We start from the raw sequence: 14113 nt of genomic DNA on the forward strand, positions 1-14113 counted from the left end.
CGTGCTGTAAAAATTTTTGCTATTACTTGTGTCTATTGTACACTTTTATCTCTTTTAACTAGGTCAATTTTTGCTTTGAGAAATGATCGCTACCCCTTTTTTTTTTTTACTTTAGCTGGTGCATGATATATTCTGCAGCAGTCCTTTAACAATATCTATCTGTCCCTTGCAAACAACATATTGTTGGACTGTGGTTTTTTTCTTTTTGAAGGGGGAAGGTAGAACTGGAGTTAAGTGACTTGCCCAAGGTCACATGGCAAGTTTTTGTGTTGTGTCTGAGATCAGATTTGAACTCAGGTACTCCTGACTCCAGGGCTGGTGCTCTATTCACTACACCACCTAGATGCCCTGGACTGTGGTTTCTGATCCACTCTGCTCCTTCTGACTTATGGGTGATCTCATCCCATTCACATTCAGTTATGATTTCCCTCCATCTTATTTCCTCTGTTTAGCTTTCTCTTTTTATCCTGTCCCTCCTCAAAAGTCTGTTTTGCTTCTGACCACTTCCTCCCTTAATCCACCCTCCCTTTTATTTCCTCTCTGATACCCAGTTGAGTATTACACACACACACACACACACACACACACACAGAGTTATTGAATGTAGTGCCTAGTTCAGTAGAGACTATGAAAATGACTCCAATTATGTTGACTGGACTCACACAACGAAAAGTCAAACATTTCCCTTCACTGTACAGTAAGCACTTTTAATGACATAACATTTCAATTTTTACAGATGAAATTGCTAAAACAAGGCTTTTTGCTTTCAAGTCTCCATGAAAGGTTTTCTATTTCTGTTAAATGTGAGATTAGTAACAAAGTGATATGGTTTACAATTAAAATCACAGATGAACAAAATCAGGTTAGAGGTATTGAAGATAGATTGACTGAATCCTTCAAGTCTGCCTTTTGATCCAAGTCTATCAGATTCTTGCCTTCAAATCAAGGTATTCTTTTCTAGAGGATGCACAGAAAGCTTTACACTGGCTGGGTGTTAGAAACAGTCTTTTTTCAAGACAAGTATCAATGCTAGTCAGCTGGGCAGCATATTTAAAACCCAACCCAAGAATAGGAAAGCTCATGGCCATTTTGTTTGAGAAGATAAGCCACTTCTGGAAAGATAGTTGGTCTCCAGCCCAGTTATGGACAGTAGATTCTCTTCAGTCTGGAGTTGCATTTGTAACTTTTGTGAGAAGCCATGTTCAACAACCTCTCAGCACAATCAAGGAAGCACGGCAGCTGAGCTGAGGCAGGATGGCAGATGGAAGCAAATACAGCCTGACTCCCTTGGGTTGTGTCAGGTTAGCCTTTGTCTTCTGGAAGGGAGGGCGGGAAGTCTGGGGGAGCCCAGTGCATGAGCAATGAAGCCTGGGGAGGCTGTTTGCCAAGGTGAGGCTCCTGTGCCACCATGTGGAAAATCCCATCTGGCTGTGCCTGAGGTCTTGGGCTGGGTTCTATGGTCAGCACCCATGTTCTTCTCCATGCCCTCAAGCAGGTCTGATCCTGAGACCCAGACACAACTAAGCCTCTCAAACTTTGTGGGAGAGTTTAGAAGAAGCATTTATGGATGCTGTTCCATTAACGCGTGTAGGTAATAAGACGATGAAGCCTCCCAGGAATATCCTTTGTGCTTCTTTCCAAGTAAGATGACAGCTGGCAGCAGGGACATGCTTTGGCTATCAAGCAGACACAACAGGCACCTTGTCTGGTGACCAAGTGACTTAAAGACATTCAGTTGGAAAGTCTATCCTAGGAGATGGCCAGTTTCTCAAAGACTCTTCTCAAAGACTCTTCAGGTGAGGCTGTCTATTGGAACAGGTTGTGTTTAAGGATCTATATTAATTTTCTAGCAATTTGTTCCTTGACAGATGGGAGTGACTGGCTGCCTTAAAAATCACTTTTCCAAGCCCAAGGTGTAGTGACCCATCCCTTTCATAATGAAATACCAGCAGACAGAAACAGGTGAGATGGAAGAAATTCAAGAAAGGCATTGGTAAATACCCTAGAGTGAAACTGAGCTCAGGTGTGGCTGAGTGCAATCTTAAGAGTCTTTGCCCCTAAAGGCCAGTCAGCTGGGTCTGGTTGGAACCACCAGTGAGTATACTTCCTGGAGGGTGGGCTTTCTTAGGGGTAGTCTGGAGCAAAGCACATGGGAATCTCACCTCCGTGACCTAACTCCCTTCCCACTTGGCTTCTCTCTTCAGTCACCCTTAGGAGGCTGCAACTGGGCCCTGGGCAGTGTAGGGAAATGGCAGTTCTCCGGTCATGACCATCTGTGAGAAAGCAACCCAAGTCCTTCTGTGCTGTTCTGCAGGGCCTGTCTCTGAAGGCTGCAAAGGTCAGAAAGGCACAGAGCACGTGAAGGTGTAATAGGCATCTGAGGCAGTAGAAATCCTCCCATTCTGTCTCTTAATGAAAGCTGACTTTCATCCTCTGAAAAAGGCTTCTGGGAACGTACAGTGCTTTAAAAATGGACTTCCTGCTTGGTTTTACCCTGGAACGAGGCAGGTGCTCACCCAGCTGAGTGTGTTTTATTATTTAAGAAACCACTTTCCCTTAATGCTCAAAAAATGAACCCAGTTCAAGTCAGGTCTATTACAACAACCAGATCCACAATTCTTTGCAGGTGTCCTGTATACATGATTGGTCATTCAGCATTGGGTGGGTGTGTCTATATCTCATTAGAGATAAAAATCTATATACAGAGACATACACACCTACAGCTCTCTCTCTCTCTCTCTCTCTCTAGATAGGGAGCTGGAGAGGGAGGGAGAAAGAGACATTCCCTTAACTAAGATGGCAAGGTTACCAAGGAATAGACTGTAAGAAACAGAGACCCAGTAAGAAAGGCGCCAGCTCCAACCCAGCGGGTCTATCCTTACTAACAGGCATACCTATTATACTAATCACTAGCAGGCATACTTCTGGCCTTGGGGCACCTTGGATTTCTTCCTGGATTCTCCTAGCCTTGATGCAGACATTCTTACCAGACACAAGGACTGTGGTGGAGTATGAGCCATAAAAGTAAGACAAAATCCAGCTGAGGCTCAGATTTGGTGACAAGATTTGTCTGCCTATTTCCTGCCAGAGGACTCATCTGTTTGAGTCAAATCATATTTTTTCAAATCCTTTTTTTGTAATAGACTGACTTACATGAATTGAGAGTGAGAAAAGGGCATTAGTCAGAACACTGTAATTGTATGTACGATGCAGTCACATCCTAAGACTGTTCCAATATGGCTGGTGTGCAGGGGTGGGGGAATAAGATGGTACAAAGAGAGGTTTTGTCCAGTTCTTGGGAAAGGAGCTGCTGAGGAAAAGCCTGCAAATGGCACACTCACTTTCAAAGCTCCAAGGACTCCTTAGCCAGTCGGTCCTGGGCACAGAGGGGTAGTCTGCTCCTAATTTTGGGCAGGCAGTCAGCGAAGACTGCCAGGAGATATGAAAGAATGGCTCAACTGGCAAAGTCACTGGTGTTGAGGAAGAAGGCACGTGGTCTTCCTAAGCACGGCAGCCATGGACGCTGCTGCTGAGGGAGGAAGGGCCTATGGGAAGGGCGGAGAGGACAGAGATCATCTAAATACAGAAGAGGAGAGGCCCCATTTCAGAACCTCGATCTTTGCAGGACAATGCAGTCAGATGGGAGGAGTGAGTCTGTCTCCAACACGAAGGGGCACAACAAAGGAGGCCTGCAGCCCCACTCAGGTCTGATGCCTCTGGAGGAAGGGCACAGAAGGCCTCCAATTTTCACCAGTAGCAATGTGAGAACCTCTCCTTGTTTCCTGGGATGATTATGTCTTTTCATTAAACTGAGAACTGAAGTTACTTTCTTCTCATTCCAGCAAAGTAGCCAGGGCATTGGTCACTCAGGTCACCCTCCTTCCCGTCCATCCAGGCTAAATGACCTTTCAGAAGACTCATGCTGCTGTCCCACTTGCAGACAGGGCTTAATCAGTAACTTACTAAAGTAGTGAAATAGAATTCTCCCAGAGGTTTTGGAAAATGTCTTGGGGAGGAAAGAATCTCTCAAGTCATTTCATGGCAAATGAAGAGAAAACCTTATTTGTCTCTAAAGTTGACGGACTTTTTTGTCTGTGCTTTTGATATTTATGTCTAACTTGTCCACTTTAGTTGTGAGCCGGTCCAGAATGTCATCTTGTTCTTCTATTTCAGTCTGCATTCCCAAGGCAATGTCTTTGAGGCGGCCAAGGCCCTTGGACATCTCGTCTGTGACAAGAGAAAACAACAAGCAGGTTTAGACTCTTCAGGACTGCATCTACAGCTGCCTCTTGGCCATGTGGAGCTGGAGATCCCTTAGTGAACTCAGTATGACCAGCCCCAGCCACTCCCAGGCTCACATGTGCGAAGCAATATGGCACTGAGGCCTGTTGATGTCACTGTGACCCCCTCCTCTCCTCTGACACTGTCCCCACCTGGACACTCCAATGGCCTGCGGGGGGTCTGCCTGCCTCATGCCTCTCGCCCTCCAGTCTATCCTCGGGAGTTCCCTATCACCCCCAGGATCAAACAGGGGATCCTGTTGGTCTTCACAGCCTGCCCACCCCATCACGCTACCTTTCCAGTCTTCTTTCAGATGACCTCCCCCACCCTCTTGGCCACCTTACTGTTCCTCCTACAAGACACTCCATCTCCCTCATCATCTCTCCCCCTTCAAGTCCTACCTAAAACCCCACCTTCTACAGGAAGCCTTTCCCAATTCCTCTTAATCCTGGTGCCTTCTTTTTGCTGATAGGCTGAATTTACCCTGTCTGTTTATAGAATGCTGTTCCTATGCCTCCCCTCACTGAACAGTGAACACCTCAAGAGGAGGGGCCATGCTTTATGTTTCTCTATCCCCAGCACTTGGTATGGTGGTTGGAACACAGTAGGGGCTTCACAAATGCTGACAGACTGAACCTCCAGCCTCTACATTAGAGAAAAGCAAGCTGAGGCCCCGTGAGGGAAGGTCTCAGAGCTGAGAGGGAGCAGCTCAGGCAGGACCCCTAGCCACAGGAACCACGAAGCCCTCCCTCACTCTGGTATCTCATTCCATGGCAAACAGGGCTGTCCCAAGCTTTACAGCTTCATCAAGGAGAGCCACACCACTGAACAAGCATCTATGCCCGCTGAGACTTCCTTTTATTTAAGTCCCTAGTTTTTAACGGGCTAGCTCTTCACACGCTGGCAGGCTGTCCCATGCAAAGATTAGTTCCAGCTCCCAAAGCAGTCAGGATTATTTAAGGGTTGCTGAAGCAGAAATGAAAAGGACCTTGGGGGAGGAAAGCCCCTCTCTCACAACCTGTGACAGAGGAATGTCTGGACAGGCAGCCCTGCTGATCTGGGGGGAGCTAAAGCATCTCAAGGGTCCAGAGAAAGCAGAGGGAGGAGACCACGATGAAAATCCCACAGGGGAAGGAGATCCTGTGGGGATTAATAACAGTAACAACAGCTAGCACTTCTATGGAGCTGTGAGGTGCACAGTGCTTCCCAGACATTATCTCATAACAGGAGGAAAAGGACCTTAGGGAGGGGGGAAGGTGAGGCCAGACCTGCTTGAGATGATGCTGAGTGCAGGACAGGCTGGAGAGGGGAGAGATCTAGGGTGGCCGGACCGGTCAGAAGGCATGATGCGAGGAGGGCCTGAGCCCAGGGGAGTGGAGACAAGGAGACACAGACAAAGGGAGGCCAGGAGAGGAGCACTGACAAGATCTAGCGAGTGATTAGGTGTTGGGGGTGAACAAGGTGATAAGGAATCTGGGGGGTCTCCCTGCCAGTCCTTGGGAAATGGGGAAGAGGAGAGGGGAGGGCTTTGGAATGGTTTTGGGAGGCCTATGATGTGGGACTATAGCTTAGGAGAGCTGGGAGATACAAGGCTGTAAAAATAGATGGGTTCATGATAATGAACCCATGGGAGTGGGTAAGAGGAATGTGCCCAGGCCAGAGCCTCGAGGGATGCCTGCCATTAGCGGACTGAGAAGATGAGAGTTCCACTGTACTTTTCCCTATTCAGACTACCTCTCAGAATGCTAGGCCTCATTCTAGGTTCCACCTTTAGGGAAGGGCATCGACAAGATGGGGCCTATCCAGAGGAGGGAAAACCAGGGTGCTGACGGGCCTCAAGATATAGCCATATGAAGACGACCTTGGGAAACTACAGCTGCACAGCCTAACATTCTATTTAAAAACATAAAAACCACCCAAGGGCTGTTGCTTGTGATCCCTGACCCAAAGCAGCAATGCCTTAGGAGAGACGTGCTCTCAGTCTAGTGGAAGAGGGACTGGACTGGCTGTGCTTGGCCCCTGATCACAGAGAGGCAATGCAGGCTCTGAGAACCCAACTCCTAAGCAGCAGAGCCATCCCAGAGGGGAAGAGGCTGCCCCCATGGGCGGCTGAGGTTCCTCCTGCCTGGAGGCCTTGGAGCAAAGGCTTCATGACGATCCCTAGTTAGGAGTCCCGGAGAAGGGTCTTGCGTTCAGGGGAGGGGAGAACCAGGTGGTCTCTGGTCTCTTCATCCTTTTGAGCCTGCGGCTATGATTTAGAGCCAGGGAGGTCCTCTGCTCTAAGTCAGTCCCAACATCTCCAAGGCCTCCTTCGGCTCTAAACCTTTGATCCTATGAACAAACTCCCTCCTGTGGAAACAGAGGGTCCCAGAGGCTCCCTCATTTGCCCAGGGTCACACAGCGCTTAAGCGTGAGAGCTGTGATGCCAACACAAGGGTCCAGGGTGCCTTCCCCCACACCTGTCTCTTCATAACAGAATCGTCAATGCCTCTTCTTTCCAAGGGGAGACTTGTACACGGGAACCCCTGTGGCTGGTGCCACAAATCTACTCATTCCAGCCTTTGTCCTGCTCAGAGACGTAAGGGAGAGCTCCTGCTGCTCACTAGCTCTCCCATGTGCCCTCGCTCTGAGAAAGCCAACCCCTGTCTGACTTCCCTGAAGGGGCTCATGCCTTCTATCTATGGTAACATAGCGCAGCCCACTCGCACCCACTCCATCCTCCTCTCTCCTCAGCTGTTCTTGTCAAACAGACACACACGGCCGTCAAGGACAGCAACTGTGTGATGCGCTATGAGCAGCACTGCCACATGGCCACGAGGAACGAGGCAAGAACCTCTGCCTTCCTTCTTTGGCGGAGCTGGTGATTCCCAGGGGAGGCCGAATGAGCTGGCCCACTCTGCCCCCACAGGCAGGGGCTGGGGGAGGGAGGAAGGAGGTGAAGAGGTGGGCTTCTCTGAGGGCAGGCCTTAGGAAGGGTCAGCGGCGGGCAGCTAGGTGGTGCATTGGAGAGAGTGCTGGGCCTAGAGCACGAGGCCTCGTTTTCTTGAGTTCAAATCTGGCCTTAGATACTGACCAGCTGTGTGGCCCTGGGCAAGTCACTTACCCCTGTTTGTCTCAGTTTTCTCCTCTGTAAAATGAGCTGGAGAAGCAAATGGCAAACCCCTCCAGTATCTCTGCCAAGAAAACTCTAAATGGGGTCACGAGGAGTCAGCCACAACTGAACAACAACACAAACATTCATGGGGCATCTACGGGTCCGGGGGACAAAGCATTGGTCCAAAGTCAGGAAAACCCGAGTTCAAATCCGGCTTCAGGAATTTGGCACTTGCTAGTTGTGTGACCCCGGGCAAGCCGGCCCCTTTCCCCACCAAGAGAGAGAAGCTCCAGCTGGGCCCTGAGGAGCCGACCTCCCAGACTGTGGGGTCTTACAGCGAGGAGGCTTACCAAGGTTGCTGTCGATCTTCTGGTGGTAGGCTCGGAGGTGCTGATTCTTTGGGTAGGTGTCTGTACTGACAGCAGAGCTAATGCTGCCAACCGCAACATCTGTGTGAGAAAGAAACAGAGGCAACTGACCTGGGGCTCCCAGCGCCCCGCCCCCACGCCCTGGGGATCCCAGCACCCACCCCCACACCGTGGGGCTGAGGTCTCTCCTAAGAGAAGGGGCGGGTCTCGAGGACAGGGCAGGCCCACTTTGGCCTCTGCACCCCCAGCTCCTGGCATGTCTGTGGAATGAATGGTCCTCTCTGAGAAGTATGGACATCAGTCAGTAGGCTTCTACCAAACAGCAACTGGCTTCCAGGCACAAGGAGATGAAGACAGAGGCACTCACGGCCCCCAAGAGCCCACTGTCTGCGCCTGTCCTCAGCAGCCCTGCTCATTCTCCAGGCCTGGCATGGTGCAAAGGCACAGGAGGGACCTGCCTTGGAGACCCGGCTCCACAACTTGTGAGCTGGGTGACCCTGGGAAGCTGTGGCCGCCTCACTGAACTTTGGTTTCCTCATCTATAAAATGGGTATTAACAATATTTGTACTATCTACCTCACAGTTTGTTGTGGGGGAAAAAAATGAAACATTTTGTCAACTTTGAAGTCAACAGAAACAGAAGCCACGATGATCACTGGATCACAGGGTCCCAGAGGGCCGGAGGACCCTGACATCTCTGTGACAGCGTGACTTGGCAACAAGGCAGTATCAGTCAGACGGCCAGATGGACACAGTCCTATCAGGTGCTCCTAGGAACCCCGAGGGAAGGGGCGAGGGGGAAGGGTGTGCACAGGGAGGAACTCCCCACCTAAAACTGCATTTTCCATTGACTATGACGCTCTCATTCCCACCCCTCTTCACCACCAATGTGCAGAGGGTGGCCCAGACCCTGATCTGTTCCAGAGTCACTCCTGTGCCCAACAGATGCCAACTGGGGCCCAGAACTCCCCACCCTGCCTGATACTTCCCAGGGGCTAACCCCACTGGTGTCCCCAGGTACTGCTACCCTCCCTTACGTGAACGTCCCCTGTCCCCATGGCACTCACTGCCCCTGACACAGATTCTCTTAAAGTTGGACTTTGATGGGACAATCTGTTAATGGCTATAACCCCATTCTTAGGGTCACGGAGGTGGTTCAGCAGAGGCTGGATGATAACATGTCAGGGTGTCATTGAAGGAGTCACAGCCCAGGAAAGGGCTGGATGAGATTAGGCCCTGAGGTTCCTTCCTAGAAAAAAGCTCGGGTTAGTCTGAGAGTTTGGGCCAATTGCCTGAGGCTGCACAACTTGTGAAACTGGGCCTTGAACCCAGGCCTCCCCAGCCTTCCCTCTAGTATACTCTCTGCTCATCCCAGGTCTGACTTTAAGAAGAATTCAGCTGACAGACTTTGCAGGCCAGCAGTGGCTGCTGCCAGGGATGGCCTGGTGCTCTGGCCAGCCTGGGGCTCAGGAATGCGAAGCTTGTCGGGTACCCCTTTATTGGCATGAGTGTAACACACCACGGGCATCAAGGGAGCAGAACCAGGACCAACTGGCAGAAGATAATGGGCAGCGCCTACTGGCTCCACTATGGGAAGAAACGCTGAAGGACTCAAGCTGCTTAAGAAGCCCAGGACAGGGATGTCTCAGGGGACCCTCAAGGAGACTGTGGAGTCGGGGAAACAATAAAGGGATTTCTGCCCGAGGTGGAGAATTAGTGAGATCACCCCAAGATGCCTTTCAGCTCCGAGATTCTAGCATTCTGCCAACACCACCAGACTGACGTGGGTAAGAGCCTGCCCAAGAAAACATCCCTGTGCTATCGAGTATTTAAGGGGAGATCTAAGCTGCCATTCCTCAGGAGTGAACCAGGTGGACCCGCGATCCCCTTGAGGCCCTTAGCTCTGAACCCGCCTTAGCGCAGTTCAAGGCTTTCATGGCTGTATTTCCACCTGGTAAAACTCAAGGTCCATGGTGCCTGCCTGGTGTGAGCTGTGCCCACTGGAGCTGCCTGCGCAGGCGGTCCTTCTCCCCAACACTTCTAACTCCAGCTGCTCTAGCAGGCTGTCCTGCCTCTTAGGACACGGCCCCCAGCCCTCCTCCCAGGAGTGTGCCACCCCCTCCCTGCGGTTCCTGGTTCTTCTGCCTGTTGGATGATTCTCAGTTTCCTTTGCTGGATCCTGAAGTTTTTCCACATCACTAAGTGTGCACGTCCCCCAGGGTTCTGAACCATAGCTCTGTCCTCTTCTCATCTGCCTTTTCTCTTCCAAACCTCATCTGTTTTCAAAGATTCAATGACCATCTCTATGCGCATGACCCCCAGATCTCTGTACCCAGCCTGAATCTCTCTCTGGAGCTCCAATCTCACATGGTCAACACCCCATTGGCCCTCTTCACCAGGGATGCCTGTAGGCGCTGAGTGCCAACGTGCCAGATGGAGCTCATTATCTTTCCCCCCAGTTTCCCTGGGTTGCACAGACCCTAAGGTGTGCTGGGAATGTGCCCACAGCTGAGATCAAAAATCTTGCCAAGAGCTCCTGAGCAGGATACCAGCTCTCTCTTACAGCTGAGGCTTGGCCAGTGCTGTTCATAGATGCCCCATGAATTTCTGCATAATTTATTGCCACTGGCTAGTATTTCATCTCCCAGAAAGAGCTTGGAGCAGAGAATAGCATTCCACAGGACACCTCCCAGAAATGGCAGGCAACGTCACACAGAGTGGGCTGAAGGCTGGTGACCTCCAGGACACTTGGGCGATTAGCAATCATTAAACCATCAGTGTTTACTGGAAGCTGATGTAACCTTGCCCCCTACTCCCTTCTCCCACCCTCACAGGTGTCCCCAAAGAGATGGCCCTCAACTTATTCCACCTGGTTGGCTGCCTGTCTTGGTATGCCTGGGCATACCCCTTGGGGAGCCGAGAGGAATGTGCCGCCTGTGGGACTTCAGCAGTTTCTCCGCCCACCATGATGGGACCAACCTTGGTCCTGTACTGACCTGAACTCTGAAGCCTCCTAAGGTTGGGGTGGCTGGCCTGATAATTCTCCTCTTGTTCCTTACTTGTGGCTACGGCTTCTTTCAGTCTTTAAGTAACAAAAGAAGGAAAAAAAAAAGAATTTAAGATAAGAAAATCCTATTTTATCGAAGCCTTTCCTGATGTATAAAGTTTATTCTGTCAATCGACAACATGGGACAGTGGGAAGCACACTGAATTGCAGCCCCAATCCCGACCTTTATTTACTTATGCTGGTGGACCTTGGGCAATGAGTCCCACCGTCTCTCGGGGCTGGATGAGCCGATTCTGGGGCATCTCATGCTGTTCATCCATGACATGAAACACCTGCCTCTGTGCCTCAGTTGTCTGAGAGAGTCATTGGGCATGAACTCCTTCAGACAGTGGGGATGGACTGCTAGCTTGGTATGAATCAGCAGTAGGAAGTGGTGGCCACGAGTGAACGCCATTTTGGGCAGCATGAAGGGAGGCAGAGCTTCCTGTCCTTGGCTCTGCTCAGACCAAGGCAGCTCAGTTTTGGAAATAAAAGGATTAGTGGGAGGGCATTCTGGAGGGCAACCAAGATGTTGGAGGACCCTCACTCATAGCATATGAGGATCCGTGGAGGGAAATGAGGACATCACACTAGAGAAGACTCAGGGGAACACAATGGGGTCGTCTGGCTTCCACCCTCATTCCAGCTCCACTGCTCTCTCCAGTCACCAATGATCCCTTAATGGCCACATCTATCAGCCTTTTCACTCTTCTTCTGAGTGCCGAGTGTCTCCCTGATGCCCTCCCCTCTCTAGGTTTCTGTGACAATGTCCTGTCCTGGCTCTCTTCCCTCTCTGGCCATTCCTTCTCTGTCTTCTTTGCTGAGCCTCATTCAGCCCACTCTCTCCAACTGTTGGCATCCCCAGGACTCTCTTTTGGGCCCTTTCTCTTCTTTCTCCACAGTACTCCTGGTGGTGACCTCATCAGCTCCCATGGCCTCAACAATCATCTCCAGACATAAACTGATCCAGCCCTGACCTCTCTCCCGACCTCCAGGTTCACTTTCCAGCTGCCTAGCAGACATCTTGAACTGGATGTCCTACGACATTTTTAAGTCATGTGACATATGAAAAGTCCATTTCTGAGTAATTAATAACCAATTTTATTAATCATGGCTAGCAAATAATTAATAAAACTATGGTCATCTGGCTGTCTCTCATAAACCAAAGATGAATTATGGAGGCTGCTCAGTGCTTAAAGAGTGGTTGTTCCCAACAGGCAGAAATCAGCTCTCATTGATTAATGATTAATGAGAGAATGAACATTCTAAGGAGGAGGCGCCTATGAGCCACTGGGCGTGTCTCTGATCTCAAGCCAGGCCACTCCCATCTTGGAGATCAATACCAAAGAATCCATCCTCCCTCCAGTCAGTGAACAATGGTGGATTAAGAATTCCACCTAGATTAGATTCTCTTTGGAAGGTCTTCTAGTTGGATTGAGTGAGAAGCAGGTCTGGGCAATTTCATATATCAGGAATGTCCTTCACAAGTACCGGGCTTTGAATGAGGAAAGAGAAAGGTAAAAAGCCCATATCAATTGGTTATTCATATAAAAGATAATTTTCTCACTCGATATTTCTGAAAGTGAACTCCTGATCTTTTTCCCTGAATCCTCCTTCCCTTACAAACTTTCCTACTACTGTGGAAAGCACTGCCATCTTCCCTGTCCCCCAGGCTCCCAACCTTGGGGTCACCCTGGACTCCTCGCTGTCTCTTACCCCCCATATCCAATATGATGGCCAAAGCCTATCAATTTCACCTTCTTGACATCTCTCTATCACGCCCCCTCCTCTCTTGTGCCACTGCCCCCACTCTGGCACAGGCCTAGATTATGGCAGTAGCTGCTGAGGGCTCTGCCTGACGTGAGCACTCCCATGCCAGCCTTCATTCACCTGGCAAATGAATAATCTGAAAATGCCGATCGGATCATGGCACCCTAGTCAATAAACTCCAGCGATTCCCTATCTCCAGGAGAAAATATAAACTCCTGTTTGACACGCAATGTCCTTCACCTCCCTCCAACCTCCCCAACTTTTTACAACATTCTCCCTACCAAATACCCTTTGACTTGGTGACCTTTCTGCTTCAGGACAAGATCCTTCATGTCTGGACTCCAGGGCTTTCACCATCTGTCTCCCATGCCTGGATTCTCTGGCTTTATTCAAGTTTCACTGAAATCTCCTCTGCCATGAGCTGTCCTTCCTCAGAAGCTGCCCCCAAGCTGCCTTTTCCGTCTCCTCCAGTCGTTTGCGAGTTGTCTCCCCAGTTAGACTGGGAGCTCCCTGAGGGCAGGCACTGATGTTGCCTTTCTTTGTCTCCCTACTTTTCAGCATAGCGTAGGTGCTTAATAAATGCTCACTGACCTAATAAAAGTAACTGAAGAGCTGCCATGTAGAAGACAGACTATTCTTGTTCTGTTTGGTCCCAACAGGTAGAAGCTACACAATTTTCAGGTTGATTCCAGCTGTCCCAATGTGGGCGAGGCTGCCCTGGAAGGGAGGAGGCTCCCTATCCCCAGAGGCCTTCAAGCAGAGACCATGGGACCCCCATCAGCTATGCTGAGGTAGGGATATCTTCTGACGGCAAGAGGGGCCACAGTGGGGCTCTAGCCAACGAAGTTCTTCCCAGGTCTAAAATTCCACCTCTTTTGACCTTCAAAACTACTGAATAAAGGTAAAATCACCCCCCCAGATTTCTGAAAACTCTGATACTTAAAGAATCCCTGAATGTTAGAGCTGGAGGGGGTTCTAGGGTGAAGAATGTCTCTCCAGACTTGGAAAGAGTCTTTGGGATCATAGAGTTCAACTCTCCTTTTACAAATGAGGAAACTGAGGCTTGGCACTCTTTCTGAGATTGCTCAAGAGGGAAGGGTCCTGGCACTCGGAGCCTACAAAACGTCTCCATAACTGCTCTCCTTTGGGCCCGTGGTGACCCTGGGATCAGGGCACGACAGGGATTATGATTCTCATTTTATAGATAAGAAAACCTGTCAAACTGATCTTGCTAAAATGCAGGTGTGCTTACATGTCAGCCCTTAGCGCTAACTCCTGGAGCCAATACAAAAAGCTGCCTGACCTCTGACCCTTTATGGTCTGGCCCCTCTTCCCTTTCCAGACTTCTTACACCATACCCCATGTCCTCTTTAACCTGGGGCACTGGCCTCTGCTCACTGGCTGCCCCTGGGCCTCACCTCCTAGGCCTGGCTAATGTCCTGCCTCTGGCCAGCTGCTCCTTCCTAGACCTCCCTAATCCGAGTGCCTCCCTTTGGAGGAGACTGGACCGTGGTGGATACTGACTCTGATTCATTACCAAAGGCTAGGAGAGCT

General features: G+C 50.2%; 1 protein-coding gene across 3 annotated transcripts in view; it reads right to left on the bottom strand.

Moving 5' to 3' along the window:
- Nucleotides 1-686: 686 nt before the first annotated feature.
- SNAP29 (synaptosome associated protein 29) overlaps nucleotides 687-14113 on the bottom strand; it is a 22073-nt gene continuing 8646 nt past the window's right edge. For all 3 annotated transcript variants that reach the window (XM_069100902.1, XM_069100903.1, XM_069100904.1), the window contains exons 4-6: nucleotides 10740-10825; nucleotides 7726-7824; nucleotides 687-4227 (exon numbers count right to left, since the gene is read on the bottom strand). In XM_069100902.1, the coding sequence (XP_068957003.1) occupies nucleotides 4070-4227; nucleotides 7726-7824; nucleotides 10740-10825 (343 nt within the window). In that variant the 3' untranslated portion in view covers nucleotides 687-4069. The remainder of the gene's footprint in view (nucleotides 4228-7725; nucleotides 7825-10739; nucleotides 10826-14113) is intronic.

This window comes from Petaurus breviceps, unplaced genomic scaffold (assembly GCF_028583685.1).
Source record: "Petaurus breviceps papuanus isolate PSGF00001 unplaced genomic scaffold, PetGlider_PUasm1.0 428, whole genome shotgun sequence".
NCBI lineage: Eukaryota > Metazoa > Chordata > Mammalia > Diprotodontia > Petauridae > Petaurus > Petaurus breviceps.